The following is a 15,825-nucleotide window of genomic DNA, read 5'->3' as shown; positions in this document are numbered from 1 at the left end:
CGCGGGCGCGGGGGCGAGGCTGGGCTGTGAGCTCCTTAGCGCGCCGGGTTGCCCGGGCTGCAAATGGAAAGACCAAGAGAAGAGAATTTAAATGAGTTTCTCCCCGCTCTGGGCTCTCTCTTCTATTCTTTCTCAAGAGGGTCTTTGCAGGAAACCCAGAGAGGTCTCCCCAGGGCACAGGCCTCCCCTGGAATGCCTTCTTAAAAAAGAAGAAGGAAAGAAAGAAAGAAAGAAAGAGAGAGGAAAGAAAGAATATACATATTTATCTAGAGAGACCCCCCCAACTCTAAAATATATATGTAATGTCTTTAATTTTTTAAAAATGTATATATGTAAATATGTATTGACCGGGGGCAGTGGCTCACGCCTGTAATCCCAACACTTTGGGAGGCTGAGGCCGGCAGATCACCTGAGGTCGGGAGTTCGAGACCAGCCTGACCAACATGGAGAAACCTGGTGTCCACTAAAAATACAAAATTAGCCGGGTGTGGTGGCGCATACCTGTAATCCCAGCTACTCGGGAGGCTGAGACAGGAGAATCTCTTGAACCTGGAAGGTGGAGGTTGCTGTGAGCCGAGATTGCGCCATTGCACTCCAGCCTGGGCAACAAGTGCGAAACTCTATCTCAAAAAAAAATAAATAATAAAAATAAATAAATATATATGCATTTAAAATTTTATACAGAGGTGAGGGGTCTTGCTAGGTATATATATTATATTTTTTCACTAAAAATTTATATATATACATCTATATTTAAAATTTTAAAAATCAAAAGTTTTATACATTAAAAGTACAAATTAAAAAATATATATATATATATATATTTTTTTTTTTTTTTTTTAAGAGAGGTGAGGTTGCCCAGGCTGGTCTTGAACTCCTGACCTCAAGCAATCCTCCCACCTTGGCCTCCCGAAGCACAGAATTCCTTCTTTATACATACTTCTCTCCTGTCCATTATTCCTAGAAACGTGGATGATGAATGTGTCTCCTCCACTCTGCCTCTAGGCGCAGTTTATCATGAGTGAAAGTGGCCTGTGGTTTGCACCTCTTCTCCTCTTTATAAAGCAAAAACACCTAAATTCTGGACACATGCTACAGTCAGCCTAACTCGTTTTTAATTATGGTAAAGGCACAGGACTAAAAGCCTATTCAATTTGACCCAGTTTTCCAGGGAAACAAACCCAGTGTCACTGCAAGTCTGCAGACACGCCGAATAGGATTACATTTCCAAAGGACTGGAACCGAATTGGCTGGTCATATGAGGAGCTAATTTCCGACGCTTCGCATTGATGGAGAAGGGTGACTGGGAGAAAAAAGAAACTCAATACGTCAAAGTGACTGAGCTTGAGCGTACGACAATGCAACAAGCAACCTTTCAGCTTGTTTTTGCATAAAGCTACATTTAAAAAATATTTGCTTTTTCATGAAAATCTTTTTTTTCTCCTCACAAATATTTTCGTGGTGAAATCAGTGCATTTCCAAGTAAAGGACCAAAAGCAAAATGTTAGAAAAACCTACTGGGCAGTTGTTTGTGTTTGAAGTCCTAGACGATGGGAAAGGTCCCGTGGGGTACTAAGGCTCACGGCAGCTTCAGCACAGCCTGGCCTTCCTCTGGTAACCTAGTCCTGGCTGCCGGCAGCACCCGGTCCGTGGTGTTTCAGCGGGAAATACTGCACTGAGTGCGGGTATCAGTCCATATCTTCAGCCGAGACATTCTGGAATTATCGTCGCTGTAAGAAACCAGAAGAGGGGAGGGACGGACGCTACATTGTTTTCTGCTTTATTCTCTAAATCCAGAATGTTCTTTTAAGACCTCTTTTGAAAGTATTTTCTTCTCCTGGGTTGCCATTCCCCATCTCATTGCCAGGTCATGTGGGTCTTGTCTCAAGACGCAAGAAAGGGCCAGGCACGGTGGCTCATGTCTGTAACCCCAGCACTTTGGGAGGCCGAGGTGGACAGATGATTTGAGGTCAGGAGTTCGAGACCAGTCTGGCCAACATGGCAAAAACTTTTCTTCTAAAAATCTCTTCTAAAAATACAAAAATTAGCTGGGCATGCTGGCAGGCACCTGTAATCCCAGCTATTTGAGAGGCTGAGGCAAGGAGAATTGCTTGAACCTGGGAGCCAGAGGTTGCAGTGAGCCAAGATCATGCCACTGCTCTCCAGCCTGGGCAACGGAGTGAGACTCTTGTCTCAAAAATAAATAAATAAATAAATAAATAAAATAAAGTAAAATAAAACAAAAACCATAGCATGAGTTTCAGAATAGGTTTTTATTTTTCTATTTAAAAAAAACATCCATTGGGATTCTGATAGGGATTGCATTGAATCTTTAATACCGTCAAGATGAACATTTCTTAACCACGGCAGTGCATTCAATTACCCGGAAAAAAGACACAAACCCCAATCTGATCCCTATTTCCCACCACCATTTTGATGTAATGGCTGTAGGGTTGGACCCAAGCCTCACGAATGATGCATCCATGGTTTTGCTCTCTTCTCTGCAATGACAATTTAGCTCTCCTTCTCTGAATAATACATGTGGTCCTCCAGGATGGACCAGGTCCTGCTGACCTCTTCAACCACATCTCTCGCTCTTTCCCACAGGCATGGATGCTCCACCCTGAGTAACTGAAGGACTTCAACTTCCCTTTCTCCAGGTTGTTGGATAGTTGCCGCTCCACTGTCTGGAACACTCTTTTTCTTCTTTTATTTTCTTTTCCCTCCCTCCCTCTCTCTTTTTCTCTTTCTTTCTTTCTTTTCCTTCCTTCCTTCCCCTTCCTTCCTTCCCTCCCTCCTTTCTTTTTTCTTTTCTTTTCCTTCCTTCCTTCCTTTCTCTCTCTCTCTCTCTCTTTCTTTCCCTTCCTTTCCTTTTTTTCTTTCTTCTCTCTCTCTCTCGTTTGTTTTTGAGACGGAGTCTCAATCTATCACCCAGGCTGGAGTTCAGTGGCAAGATCTCGGCTCACTGCAACCTCCACCTCCTGGATTCAAGTGATTCTCCTGCCTCAGCCTCCCTAGTAACTGGGATTACAGGCGTATGCCACCGTGCCCGGCTAATTTTTGTATTTTCAGTAGAGATGGGGTTTCGCCATGTTGGCCAGGCTGGTTTCGAACTCTGACCTCAAGTGATCCACCTGCCTTGGCCTCCCAAAGTGTTGGGACTACAGGTGTGAGCCACCACACCTGGCTCTTTTCCCACTTTCTTAACTAAGCCAACTCTTAAGACTCAGTCAACATGGCAACACCTCCAGGAAGACTTTGAGACAAGAAATAGCTTTAGTCTGGTCTTCTGGCCTATAAGCCTCTGGCCATCTCTCTCCGTCTTTCTTCTGTTCTCATTCTTACCTGCCTTCAAAGGGTTTCCACTCCACTTGGCCTCCCGGCTGTTCAAACAGGCCTATCGCACTCCCGCTCTCGCTTCTCTACCTCAGAATTATCTTCCCATGGTCGGCCTGGCTCAGTGCTTCCACTCCTCTAGGTCTTTGCTCATCTGTCATCTCTCAGGAGGCCTTTTATCACCCATCCTAGCACCCCCTTCCACTCTTCCTTGCTTTTTCGTCTTTCTTTCTCTTTCTTTCTTTTCTTTCTTTCTTTTTCTTTCTTTCTTTCTCTTTCTTTCTTTTTTTTTCTCTCTCTCTCTTTCTCTCTCTCTCTCTTTCTCTCTTTCTTTCTTTCTTAGACAGAGTCTCACTCTATTGCCCAGGCTGGGGTACAGTGGCATGATCTCGATTCACGCAAACTCCACCTCCCAGGTTCAAGTGATTCTCCTACCTCAGCCTTCTGAGTAGCTGGAATTACAGGTGTGTGCCACCACATCCAGCTAATTTTTGTATTTTTAGTAGAGACGAGGTTTCACCATGTTGGCCAGGCTGGTCTCGAACTCCTTACCTCAAGTGATCCACCCGCCTCAGCTTCCCAAACTGCTGGGATTACAGGCGTGAGCCACCGCGCCTGGCCTTCCCTGCTTTTTTTCTGTAGCACTTTGAATCATCTGACAACTTATATCATTTACGTTCTTTGTTTACCCTTTCTCCTCCTTTAGAACTCTGGCTCACCGCTTTATCCTCAACACTAGCAATTCAATGAATATCGTACCTATGGGAAAAGAAGAGGGGTGGGGAAGAAAGGGAGGAAGGGGATAGAAAGGAAGGATTAAAGGTCTTTCAAATTTCTCTATTTTCATAAGACAGCACTGCCAAGACCCCTGATAACCTTGGACATCCCCACATAGCCACGTAGCCAAGGCCTGACTGCAGTCTATCCTGAGTCCTGGACAAATGCCTGGATTTCCCTGGCAGCAAGGTTTCCTTTTTTTTTTTTTTTTTGATTGAGTGAGGAGACTTTATTGATGGCACACGACAAGGTGGGGCTCCCTAGGTGTCTCCCTCTTCACGCGGTCTGCGTGGAAACTGTGAGGAGGGGAGATTCTCCGTGTGGTGGGGCCTGAGTGGCGCAGGGACTCTCCAGCAGTGAGGGCCTCTCTCTTCCTCTCGTGCTCTCACTGGGTCTGGTGGTCCAGGGGTCTTACTCCTTGGAAGCCATGTGAGCTCTACCACCCTGTTGCTGTAGCCAAACTCATCGTCCTATCAGGAAATGTGTTTGACAAAGTGGTCATCGAGGGCAATGCCAGCTCCAGCATCGAAGGTGAAAGAGTGGGTGTTGCTGTTGAAGTTGGAGGAGACGACCCGGTGCTCGGTGTAGCCCCGGATGCCCTTGAGGGGCCCTCCAAAGCCTGCTTCACCACCTTCCTGATGTCATCCTATTTGGCAGATTTTTCCAGATGGCAGGTCAGGTCCATGACTGACACGCTGGCAGTAGGGACACAGAAGGCCATGCCAGGGAGCTTCCGGTTCAGCTCAAGGATGACCTTGCCCACAGGGCTTACCTATCTTATAGAAGAGTCTCACAAGGGTGTTTCTCATCTATGTCTCTAGTTTAGTTGAGACTAGGGCTTTCCATCTTCTCCTTTCTCTGCACCCCCTACAAGTTGCTTCACTTTAGGACAGAGCCACAGGTTTCTGTGTAAGTCTGGAACTGCTTGCTGAAGTTTACAGTTTGTTCCTTGACAGAGTGACCTACCACTCATAACACCTGTCATCCGACCTCTGAGACTGGCAATGCTGTCCCATGGGATTAGAGATGCAGGGAGCTGACATCATGTTGGTCTTGATTTTGCTGTTTTGTGAGGCCTGAGAATTGCTTAACTGCTTGAAACTCCTCACCTTCACCTTGTCTCTGTGGACACAGATATTCCTTGGAGTACTATACAGTCCCAATTAATAGAGCTTTCAATACTCATTTTGCAGCTCATCATTAAAATTCATGCTTAGTAACTGATGTAAAATAACGAATTGTTTACCTAACAACTATTGTTATACATGATACAACATACACACACACACACACACAGAGAGAGAGAGAGAGAGAGCGCGCGAGCGAGCTAAGGTCAGAATACCATGGAGGAAAAGAAGAATAGAAGAATCTGGTGGTCAATTCCCTTACTTTCTTCTGTTGACAAATTTTCTTGTTGGGACCTTCACTTATTTCATCAAAAGATGGTGGCTAATTATATAATTTATTACTCAGAAGCTTTTTATGTATTTATTTGTTTTGGAGACAGGGTCTCACCATGTTGCCCAGGCTGGAGTGCAGTGATGTGATCATAGCTCACGGTAGCCTCCACTTTCTACGCTCAAGCAATCCTCCAGCCTCAGCCCCAGGAGTAGCTGGGATTACAGGCACACACCATGCCTAGCTTTTTTTTTTTTTTTTTTTTTTTTTTGTAGATATGGGGTTTCGTCATGTTGCCTAGGCTGGTCTTGAACTCCTGGGCTCAAGCAATCCTCCTGCCTCAGCCTCCCAAAATGCTGGGATTACAGGTGTGAGCCACCACAGCCGGCCATCACTCAGAATCTTAAGTCATTGTCAAACAATGGAAAGCATACAAATCAAACAGTAGTCCAATTCTAGAATATAAAAAGAAAGCTCTAATATTCAAAGACCAAACAGATTTTACAGGACTGTCATTACTGTCATTAAAAAGTAAAACTGGCCAGTTGTGGTGGTGCGTATCTGTAATACCAGCACTCTGGGAGGCCGAGGTGGGAGCATTACTTGAGCCCAGGATTTTAAGACCAGCCTGGGCAACATAGTGAGACCCCATCTCTACAAAAAGTACAAAAATTAGTCAGGCTTGGTGGCATGCTCCTGTAGTCCCAGCTACTCGGGAGGCTGAGGTGGGAGGATCACTTGTGCTTGGGAGGAGGTTGCAGTGAGCTGAGATGGTACCATTTAGCCTGGGCAACAGAGCAAGATCCTGTCTCAAAAATAAACAAAACAAAACTGATTCTTCAGATTAGGATATCAAATATGTAAAGTAATAATTTGAGAAACATGAAAAAGTGTTATGTGTGAAGAAAATCAGAAGATTGAATCTGTGTTATTTTAATGTAAAAGCATGCACATATGTGAAACGAAGTAGAAGGGAACACTAAAGAAAAAATGGGTGTGATTGGGTCATGGGAGCATGTTTGTTACTTTTTGGTTGTAATGTTTGTGTGATACAAGAGGGAGAGAAATTACTTTCGAAATGTACTTGTTAATTTTAGCAAAATCCTTGTGGAAATTAAACTGCTAGTTTTAAAATAAAACACAAGTACTAAAATAATAGAGGTTATGTTTCATTTTTATTAACTTAGTTTTGCCATGGTTGAGACTGGATTCACCACAGTTCAATTTATCAAGCACTTAACTATGTGTTCCGCACATAATAATCATCTTAGCATAGAGGATCATCTCTTCTAATCCTCACAAGAGATACTATTTTTATCACTTCATAGAGGAGGTTAATAAACTTGACTAGGTCATAAGATCTTCAGTCGAAGTTAGGATTTCAACCCAGAGCCAAGTAATGTAATGGCTGATGTTTTCCATAGAGAAAATGTAAGCTGAGATGATGCTCAAACTATAAATCTGGAACCTTAGGGGGACAAAAACGTATGGATGTCTCCTTCCTATTACTTTAGCATTTTAATTAGACCCGTGCGTCTCTATTTGTTTTTGGACATGCAAGCTGCTTGCAGTTCATCATAGCGAACTCACACAATTCATTTGATGAAACACAAACCTGTTCTTACAAACTCACTGTCATCTCTTTTTAATCTTACTAATTCCGATAAAAATCACATTGCACTTTACCCTGTGTAACCTCCAATGATCTCTGACGGAAAGCCAAATCTTCTTTGTGTGTTTGCTTTATGGACAGTTAGGTTCTACACAGGTACTTAAACATGAAAATTGAAATCATAGAGGCTGAGCACCGTGGTTCAAGCCTGTAATCCCAGCACTTTGGAAGGCCGAGGCAGGCGGATCACCTGAGGTCAGGAGTTCGAGACCAGCCTGACTAACATGGTGAAACACTGTCTCTACTAAAAATACAAAAATTAGCTGGGCTGGTGGCCCGTGCCTGTAATCCCAGCTACTCTGGAGGCTGAGGCAGGAGAATCGCTTGAACCCGTGAGGCGGTGGTTGGAGTGAGCCAGGATCACGCTATTGCACTCCAGCCTGGGACACGAGGGCGAAACTCTGTCTCAAAATAATAATAATAATAAATAAAGGACAGAAACTATACCAGAAAATAGGAAACAAAACGAACAGTGAAGAGAGTGAGAAAAGGAGGCAGATATGTAGAAGAGGAAAAGGAAGGGGGCCCAAGTGAGGCTGGAAAAACCGGGGAGGAGGAGGGGGCTCATTAGGTCAGAAGCAACCTGCCGTCTTCTAAGTTCTGGCCAAGGGTAGATCAACGGATCCAGATTCCTGAGTTTTAAAATGTTATTAGGCTGCTTCATCACTTGTCCCTGACGTTGCAGCGACTCCGATGGTAACTTTAGTCTCCATTGCTTGGAGCAGCCACAGTGTACACCGGACAGGATATTCCGCGCAGCTGTTGCTGAACTCAAGGCAACTCCTATAGCCTTTCTCTTTTCGGGACTCAAGATTCCTTGCATTATTGCCCATAGGCATGTTTTATCCCACACTCCTTCTCCCTTTTATCTTGATTTTCGTGGTGCTGGGGAGTCTGCAGGGATTCCATGGCGACGGGTTCACTGGGACAGGGGCTGGGGTTGTGCGTCCCTGAGGCAAAGCAAATACAGAAAAGCGAATAGAGATAGAGGGCTAAGACTCCCAGGCACTGAAAGGTAGAAACTGGGTTATAAGAGAGAAGGGAGCACAGACGCCCGGAGAGAGCCTGCCCTCGGGATACCACTGGCGGTAGGCTGGCCTCCGAACAACTAGAAGGTCCAAGCCCTGAGCGTCTGGTTACCCGGGCAACTTTATGGCCTCGCGATACAGACCTCGCGCCTGCGCACTGCCGCTGTAGGGGGCCCGGTCCGGAACCTCCACCCCGGGGCCTAAACTCGAATCTAAAAGATGGGGCCTCGTTGTGTTGTTTCCGGGCCGCGCGACGCTGTGGGCTGCTTTCCCCTTTCCGGAGTGACCTAACACAGGATAACGAAACCTGCAGTGCTCCTAGCGCTTCCGCTCCGCCCCGTCGCGTCTGGGAGGCGAAGCCGCGAGGCGAGCGCTCTGCGCATGCGCGGCGCAGGCGCACTTGGAGCCGGTGCTGTAACCCTCAGGTGAAGGCGGATCCGCCATCGTGAGTTCCAGGTGGGCGCGCGGGGCCCAAGTAGGGCAGGAGGCCAGCCCCGGGGGGATCGGGCCCGGGACTCCACGGAATCTGGAGGCCGAAGCCCGCGCGCACGCAAGGCTTCCGCTGCTTCCCCGACGCCTCTTGCGTGGCCGCGGAACCCGCCGCCCTCTCGGTTGGGCTACCCAGTGCCGGGCCAGGCGTGTGCACCCAGAGCTTCCGCGCCTCTCCTCGGGCTCCTCTGCTGGATTGCAGCGCCGGCTGGGCACCAGGAGTGCAAAGCGAAAACCGCACGCCGGCCGTTCTGTTCTCCACGGTCTCCAAGGAGACACGGACCGATCCAGGGGCGGCGTGCAGTGGGGAGGTGAGCTTTGGGTCGGCCGTCGCCCCTCGGCTACCGGCGGGATCCAGAAACCGGAAGTCACCACCGATACCCTTCTCACCTTTACTCCCAGCTGGTCACTACTGTGTCGGGAGATTCTACCTTCTTTTCCGACTAACATGTATTTCTCTCCAGCCCTTTCTGCGGTGTCTCTAGTGTAGGCCACCGCCATTTCTAACCTGGACGACTCCGGGGGCGTGTTTGCTGCTCAAGGATTCTTCCTTTGCCCAGATCCGCAAAGATCTGTAACGTCTTTCTTATCATGACGCCCCTGCTTTAGACGTTAAAGTTGCTTCACACTGGAAGGCTTGCAAAGGTCTTCATTATCTGGTCCTTACCCACCTTTCCTAGTTTCTCACTGCTTTCTCTAGCATCTCTGCCCCAGCCACATTGAACTTATTGGAACTTGCTTTTTTTTTTTTTTTTTTTTTTGGAGACATAGCAGTCGCCCAGGCTGGAGTGCAGTGGCGCGATCCTGGCCCACTGCAACCTCCTCCTGCCGGGTTCAAGCGATTCTTCTGCCTCAGCCTCACGAGTAGCTGGGACTACAGGCGCGCGCCACAACGCCCGGCTGATTTTCGTATTTTTAGTAGAGACGGGTTACCATGTTGGTCAGGCTGGTCTCGATCTCCTGGCCTTAAGTGATCCGCCCGCCTGGGCCTCCCAAAGTGCTGGGATTACAGGCGTGAGCCACCTTGCCAGCCAACTTCTTTCTTTTAATGCTGAGATACCTTTCTTTACTCCATACTCCCTTTGGTTGGCATTGTTTAGATGTAGGTTAAGAGGTCCGGCCGGGCGCCTCTTAGTCCCAGACTAAGTGCTCACGCCTGTAGTCCCAGCACTTTGGGGGGCCGAGGTGGTTGGATCACAAGGTCAGGAGATCGAGACCATCCTAGCCAACATGATGAAACCCCATCTCCACTAAAAATAAGAAAATTAGCCGGACATGGTGACGCGCGCCTGTACTGTAGTCCCAGCTACTCGGGAGGCTGAGGCAGGAGAATCGCTTGAACCCGGGAGGCAGGCGGAGGATGCAGTAAGCCGATACTGTGCCACTGCACTTCAGCCTGGCGACAGAATGAGACTCCGTCTCAAAAGGGGGAGAAAAAAAAAAAGCAGTTCCTCTATGAGGACTGCCTTTTCCTACCCCCTCAACTAAGCTAGGCCTCTGCTGGATATTCCCTAAGCATCCTGTAGTTCCCTGACCTTCATGTGCATCAGGCTTTATTGTATAATTACCTGCTGATATTTTTTCCTTGTGGACTGTAAGCTCACTGAGGTCTGCGACAAAAAAATACTTAATCTTTATGGCCTGGCACATCCTGGATAATCCAGAAAGGTGGTGCCTGCGGCTGAGGGTGGGAGTGGTATTCCAGGCAGAGGGACTAATGTATATAGACTTGAAGGTGGGAAAATGCTGGCCTCATTAAATAGTATGTGGTTCGGTGTTGAGGTCTTGTGCTTGGTGGGGCCTAAGGAGAAAGAGGCTGGTGGGAGATTGAGACTGGAGATTGGAGGGCCTTTTATGTCACATTAGAGTTTGGGTGGGGCATGATAGCTCATGCCTGCAGCCCAGCACTTTGGGAGGCCGAGGCTGGGGGATTGCCTGAGCCTAGGAGTTGAAAACCAGCCTGGGCAACAAAGCAAGACCCTGTCTCTACGGAGTTGTTTTTTTTTTGTTCTTTTTTTGAGACAGAATCTTACCCCGTTGCCCAGGCTGGAGTGCCGTGGTGCAATTTCGGCTCACTGCAGCCTCTGCCTCCTGGGTTCAAGCGATTCTCATACCTCAGCCACCCAAGTAGCTGGGATTACAGTTGCGCATCACCACACCTGGCTAATTTTTGTATTTTTAGTTTAGACCGGGTTTCACCATATTTGCCAGGCTGGTCTCGAACGCCTGACCTCAAGTGATCCGTCCAGCTTGGCCTCTCAAAGTGCGGGGATTACAGGCGTGAGCCACCGTGCCCAGCCTATACAGAAAATTTAAAAATTAAAAAACTTTTCTGGGCTTGGTGGTGTGCACCTATAATCCCAGCTACTTAGCAGGAGGCTGAGGTGGGAGGATCGCTTGAATCCAAGAGTTCAAGACTGCAGTGAGCCATGATCAAACAACTGCATTACAGCCAGATGACAGGGCAAGACTGTCTAGTAAAAAGTGTTTGCCCTTGATCTATAGGCAGCAGAGGCCTCTTGAGACACAGCTCTAAAAGGACCTCAGCAAAGCCTTATTTTTCTCCCTTTCTCTAAAGCTATAAAATCTTACCAGTCAGTATTTTGTATCTGGATTATATTGCATGAGATTATGCTTATCCAAACTACTTGGCTCTCTTTACCTCCCTAGCAGATTCTGCAGGCGGGAGAAGTTTATAGCCTGTTTTGCGATCCCTCCGGAGCATGGTTTTAAGTATTTACTCTGTGGTGTTTGGATGCGGAGACATGATCTGACTTGCAGTTGCCAAGACCTCTGTTCCATCCTATTTGTTTCACCCCTCTGTCACTTATTTCCCTCTTCCTGACCACTTTGAACCTGATGCCAGCCCCTCGCAGTCACCGCATTGCATCTGGATGAGCCACTTTTCTTCCTGATTCCCTGAGCTCTGGGGAGCATAGAGATAATGGGGTCAGGGGGCAGTGTGGCCACTGTGAAGGAAGCAGCTTAGGCCCCAGAAGTCTCCAGCAGTGGGCAGTACCGAGACGACCAGGGTGTGATCTCTCACCCCAAGGAGCTGAATTTGGGTTTTCTGTGGGAAGGTGTCTGGGAAGAGTATCAGAGACCAATAGCGCTCAGGGGGCCCTTCCTCGGGGCTGTCCAGCGTGGAAGCACCCCGTCCTACACCAGTGGTTCCTGATTGCGGTTCTGAATCAGATTCACGGGGGCATTTATTTATTTATTTTGATAAGGAGTCTTACTGTCGCCTAGGCTGGAGTGCAGTGGCGCGATCTCAGCCCACTGCAACCTCTGCCTCCTGGGTTCAAGAAATTCTGCCTCAGCCTCCCGAGTAGCTGGGATTACTGGCAGGCACCACCATGCCTGGCTAATTTTTTTGTATTTTTTAGTAGAGATGGGATTTCAACATATTGGCCAGGCTGGTCTCAAACTCCTGACCTTGTGATCGACCTGCCTCGGGCTCCCAAAATGCTTTGGTTACTGGCATGAGCCACTGCACCCGGCCTAGGGCAGCTTTTTATAAGCACAGATGCCCAGGTCTTATTCCTGAAGATTCCAATTCAGTAGATCTGGGTTGAGGACCAACCATCTGCCTGTTTTAAGAAGCCACAGGTTATTTTTGAGGTGTAGCAAGGATTGAAAGAACAGAAAACTTGGGATTTGGAAAACTAGTTGTGACTCCGGGCAGTGAGTCAGTTTCCTAATGCACACATTGGGGAATTCTATAGGAATGCTGTGAGAAGCAAATAATCCATGGAGAGAGTGCTTTATACAGCGATACACTACTGAGGCACACTTGCCTTCAACATCAGCTACCAGCCTAGTAAATGGAAGTATAAATGGAAAGGACGTAACTTCCTTTAGTTTTGCCAGGTGGGTCCCTGTGATTCTAACTGAGCCCCAGGAAGAAAGGGAAGAAAACAGGGAAGAGAAAGGAATGTGTATTTGCCTCTGGGAAGGATAAACAGGATATGCCCTCTGGACCAGTAGTTTATAATATTTTCCCTATTAAGCATCCTTCTCATTTTTCCTCAATGGATTAATATCTTTAAATTTCATTACATTTCCCTAGTCTTCATGAAATTGCCAGCCAGAAAAGTTGGCTCGGGGCCCCCCTAAAAAGGAGGAATGGCCGGGAGTGGTGGCTCACACCTGTAATGCCAGCACTCTGGGAGGCTGAGGTGGGTAGATCTCCTGTGGTCAGGAGTTCGAGACCAGCCTGACCAACATAGTGAAACCCCGTCTCTACTAAAATTACAAAAAGTAGCCAGGCATGGTGTTGGGCGCCTGTAATGCCAGCTACTCTGGAGGCTGTGGCAGGAGAATCACTTGAACCTGAGAGGCAGAGGTTGCAATAAGCCGAGATCGTGCCATTGTACTACAGCCTGGGCAACGAAAGCGAAACTCTGTCTCAAAACACAAAAAAAGAAAGGGGAGTGTATGCCTGCATACATATCAAGTACTGTAGGAAGGATATTCAAGAAATTTAGGGCCCTGGGAGGTAGGGAGACTTACAAACATGGACATGACAGAATTATTTGAAGTCTTAATCATGAGATGACTGTTCAGTTCTTTTAAAATACCACACCTGATTGGTTTTGAATGGCAGAGGTCACCAGAGTCCTTGCAGACTGTGCGCTCTACGTGGGTGGACATTGTTTACCGTGAGCCCCAGGACCTAGAACGCCACTTGCACACTGGAGGTGCTCAGATCTTTTTTTTTGCAGATAGGGTCAGATGTGTTACTGGGCACCGCACGATCATGTTCACTGCAGCCTTGACCTCCTGGGCTCGAGTGATCCTCCCACCTCAGCCTCCCAAGTAGCTGGGACTACAGGTATGCCTCACACTTAGCTAATTTATGTATTTTTTTTTTTTTTGTGGAGGGTTTCTCCATGTTACTCAGAGTGGTCTCGAACTCATGGGCTGAAGTGATCTGTCCACCGCAGCCTCCCAAAATTCTGAGACTGAAGGCATGAGCCACTGTGCCAGGCCTAGAATATTTGTTGAATGAATGAATGGAAGCCCAACTAGACAGCATTTTGGAAAACAGTAACAAGTTATAAGATTAATACCATATAGTCACTAAAAGGTTAATTATGAACAAGTAGAAACAGCATATTTTTAATAAATGAAATAGACAAATGGAATTGTACTACGATTGCAATAATGAAAACTTTCACATATTGCTTGTATAGGAATAAAGACAAAGTCATATAAAAAAATGGGGAAAATTAAACCCTGGTCATCCATTGTCCTGAGTTTTTTTAAAGGGCCCCAGTAGAGCATTTAAAATGGGGTAAGAAATGGGGAAAAATAAAATTACTTAATCTTTAACAAGAAGACAAGTGTATGCTCACCTAATTGGACTTATATAATGAGGCTTGCTCTAGCTTATCAAGAATCAGAATACAGGCTGGGGCGCACTGGCTCACGGCTGTAATCCCAGCACTTTGGGAGGCCGAGGCGGGTGGATCACCTGAGGTCAGGAGTTTGAGACCAGCTGGGCAACATGGTGAAACCCCGTCTCTACTAAAAAAATAGAAAAATTAGCTGGGCTTGGTGGCGGGTGCCTGTAATCCCAGATACTCGGGAGGCTGAGGCAGGAGAATCGCTTGAACCCAGGAGGTGGAGGTTGCAATGAGCCGAGATTGTGCCATTGCACTCCAGCCTGGGCAACAAAAGTGAAATTCTGTCTCAAAAAAAAAAAAAAGAGAGAGAGAGAGTACAACCAAGATACTCTTAAGTTATGCAATTGTCACTAACATGAATTTTTTCTGTTGTCATTTTGCTTCTTGGAAGGATTTTAAAAATGGCTGCAGCTCCTCAAGCACCGGGGCGGGGATCTGTCCGTAAGACGAGACGTCTGGTTGTGAAGACGTCGTTGAACAACCCATACACCATCTGCTGGAGCCCTCTGGAGAGCGAGGATATGCACTTCATCCTACAGACGCTTGAAGACAGGCTTAAAGCTATTGGACTTCAGAAGATTGAAGATAGGAAGAAAAAGAACAAAACCCCTTTTCTGAAAAAAGAAAGCAGAGAGAAATGCAGCAATGCTGTTGATATTAGTGAGGATCTGAAGGAGAAAACAGACGCTAAGCAGCAAGTGTCAGGGTGGACGCCTGCACACATCAGGAAGCAGCTTGCCATTGGCGTTAACGAAGTTACCAGAGCCCTGGAAAGGAGTGAACTGCTGTTAGTTCTGGTGTGTAAATCAGTCAAACCTGCCATTATCACCTCACACCTGATTCAGTTAAGCCTCAGCAGAACCGTCCCTGCCTGTCAGGTCCCCCGGCTCAGTGAGAGAATCGCCCCCGTCATTGGCTTAAAATGTGTTCTAGCCTTGGGCTTCAAAAAGAACACCACTGACTTTGTGGACGAGGTAAGAGCCATCATCCCCAGAGTCCCCAGTTTAAGTGTACCATGGCTTCAAGACAGAACTGAAGATTCTGGGGAAAGTTTAGAGACTGAACCTCTGGAAAGCCAAGACAAAGAGCTTCTGGACACTTCATTTGAAGATCTGTCAAAACCTAAGAGAAAGCTTGCTGACGGTCAGCAGGCTTCTGTAACATTACAACCCCTTAAAATCAAGAAACTGATTCCAAACCCTAATAAGAAAAGGAAACCACCCAAAAGTAAAAAAGCTACTCCAAAGTAATCTTGCATAAACTTGCCATGTCATACTGTTTGTGAAAGCACACCTTGTGAAGAAGCCTTACAACTAATAAAATGAGTTATATTTACATAGATTCATACAGTCCTGTTTGGTAATATTCAAATGTGTAAGACTCTTTGTAACTATGGCACAGATATTAAGTGCAGGAAATATTCAAAAATAGGAATACCCAAACAGAAGTTTATTGAAACTAGTGTTCATGCGTATTTAAATTGACTTCTTCCTTTTCTTTTTTTGAGACAGAGTTTCACTCTTGTCCAGGCTGGAGTGCAATGGTGCGGTCTCGGCTCACTGCAATCTCTGCCTCCCAGGTTTGGGCAATTCTTCTGCCTCAGCCTCCCGAGTAGCTGGGACTACAGGTGTGCACTACCATGCCCAGCTAATTTTTGTATTTTTAGTAGTACCATGTTGGCCAGGATGGTTTCCATCTCTTGACCTCGTGATTTGCC

The 15,825-nt window shown here is 46.8% G+C and overlaps 2 protein-coding genes across 4 annotated transcripts; one reads left to right on the top strand and one right to left on the bottom strand.

Annotated features, from left to right (window-relative positions):
- Positions 1 to 7,537: 7,537 nt before the first annotated feature.
- On the bottom strand, positions 7,538 to 8,554 carry LOC105530535 (chromosome unknown open reading frame, human C10orf111). The gene is given in 4 exon segments (XM_011968113.1): positions 7,538 to 7,687; positions 7,689 to 7,988; positions 7,990 to 8,020; positions 8,022 to 8,554. Coding segments are annotated over 4 exon segments (465 nt in total). The 5' UTR covers positions 8,093 to 8,554; the 3' UTR covers positions 7,538 to 7,624.
- On the top strand, positions 8,393 to 15,449 carry RPP38 (ribonuclease P/MRP 38kDa subunit). Of its 3 annotated transcripts, none has more exons than XM_011968114.1 (3): positions 8,438 to 8,667; positions 13,425 to 13,534; positions 14,500 to 15,449. In XM_011968114.1, the coding sequence occupies exon 3, from the start codon at positions 14,510 to 14,512 to the stop codon at positions 15,356 to 15,358; it is 849 nt and encodes a 282-aa protein (XP_011823504.1). In that variant the 5' UTR covers positions 8,438 to 8,667; positions 13,425 to 13,534; positions 14,500 to 14,509; the 3' UTR covers positions 15,359 to 15,449. The 3 variants fall into 3 exon arrangements, with proteins under 3 accessions (XP_011823505.1, XP_011823504.1, XP_011823506.1); XM_011968116.1 differs by lacking the exon at positions 8,438 to 8,667 and adding an exon at positions 8,984 to 9,011; XM_011968115.1 differs by lacking the exon at positions 13,425 to 13,534 and having other exon boundaries at positions 8,393 to 8,667.
- The last annotated feature ends 376 nt before the right edge of the window (positions 15,450 to 15,825 follow it).

Source organism: Mandrillus leucophaeus, unplaced genomic scaffold (genome assembly GCF_000951045.1).
Source record: "Mandrillus leucophaeus isolate KB7577 unplaced genomic scaffold, Mleu.le_1.0 Scaffold83, whole genome shotgun sequence".
Lineage (NCBI taxonomy): Eukaryota > Metazoa > Chordata > Mammalia > Primates > Cercopithecidae > Mandrillus > Mandrillus leucophaeus.
Note: the sequence above shows the minus strand (reverse complement) of the source record. Positions and strands in the feature narration are given on the sequence as shown.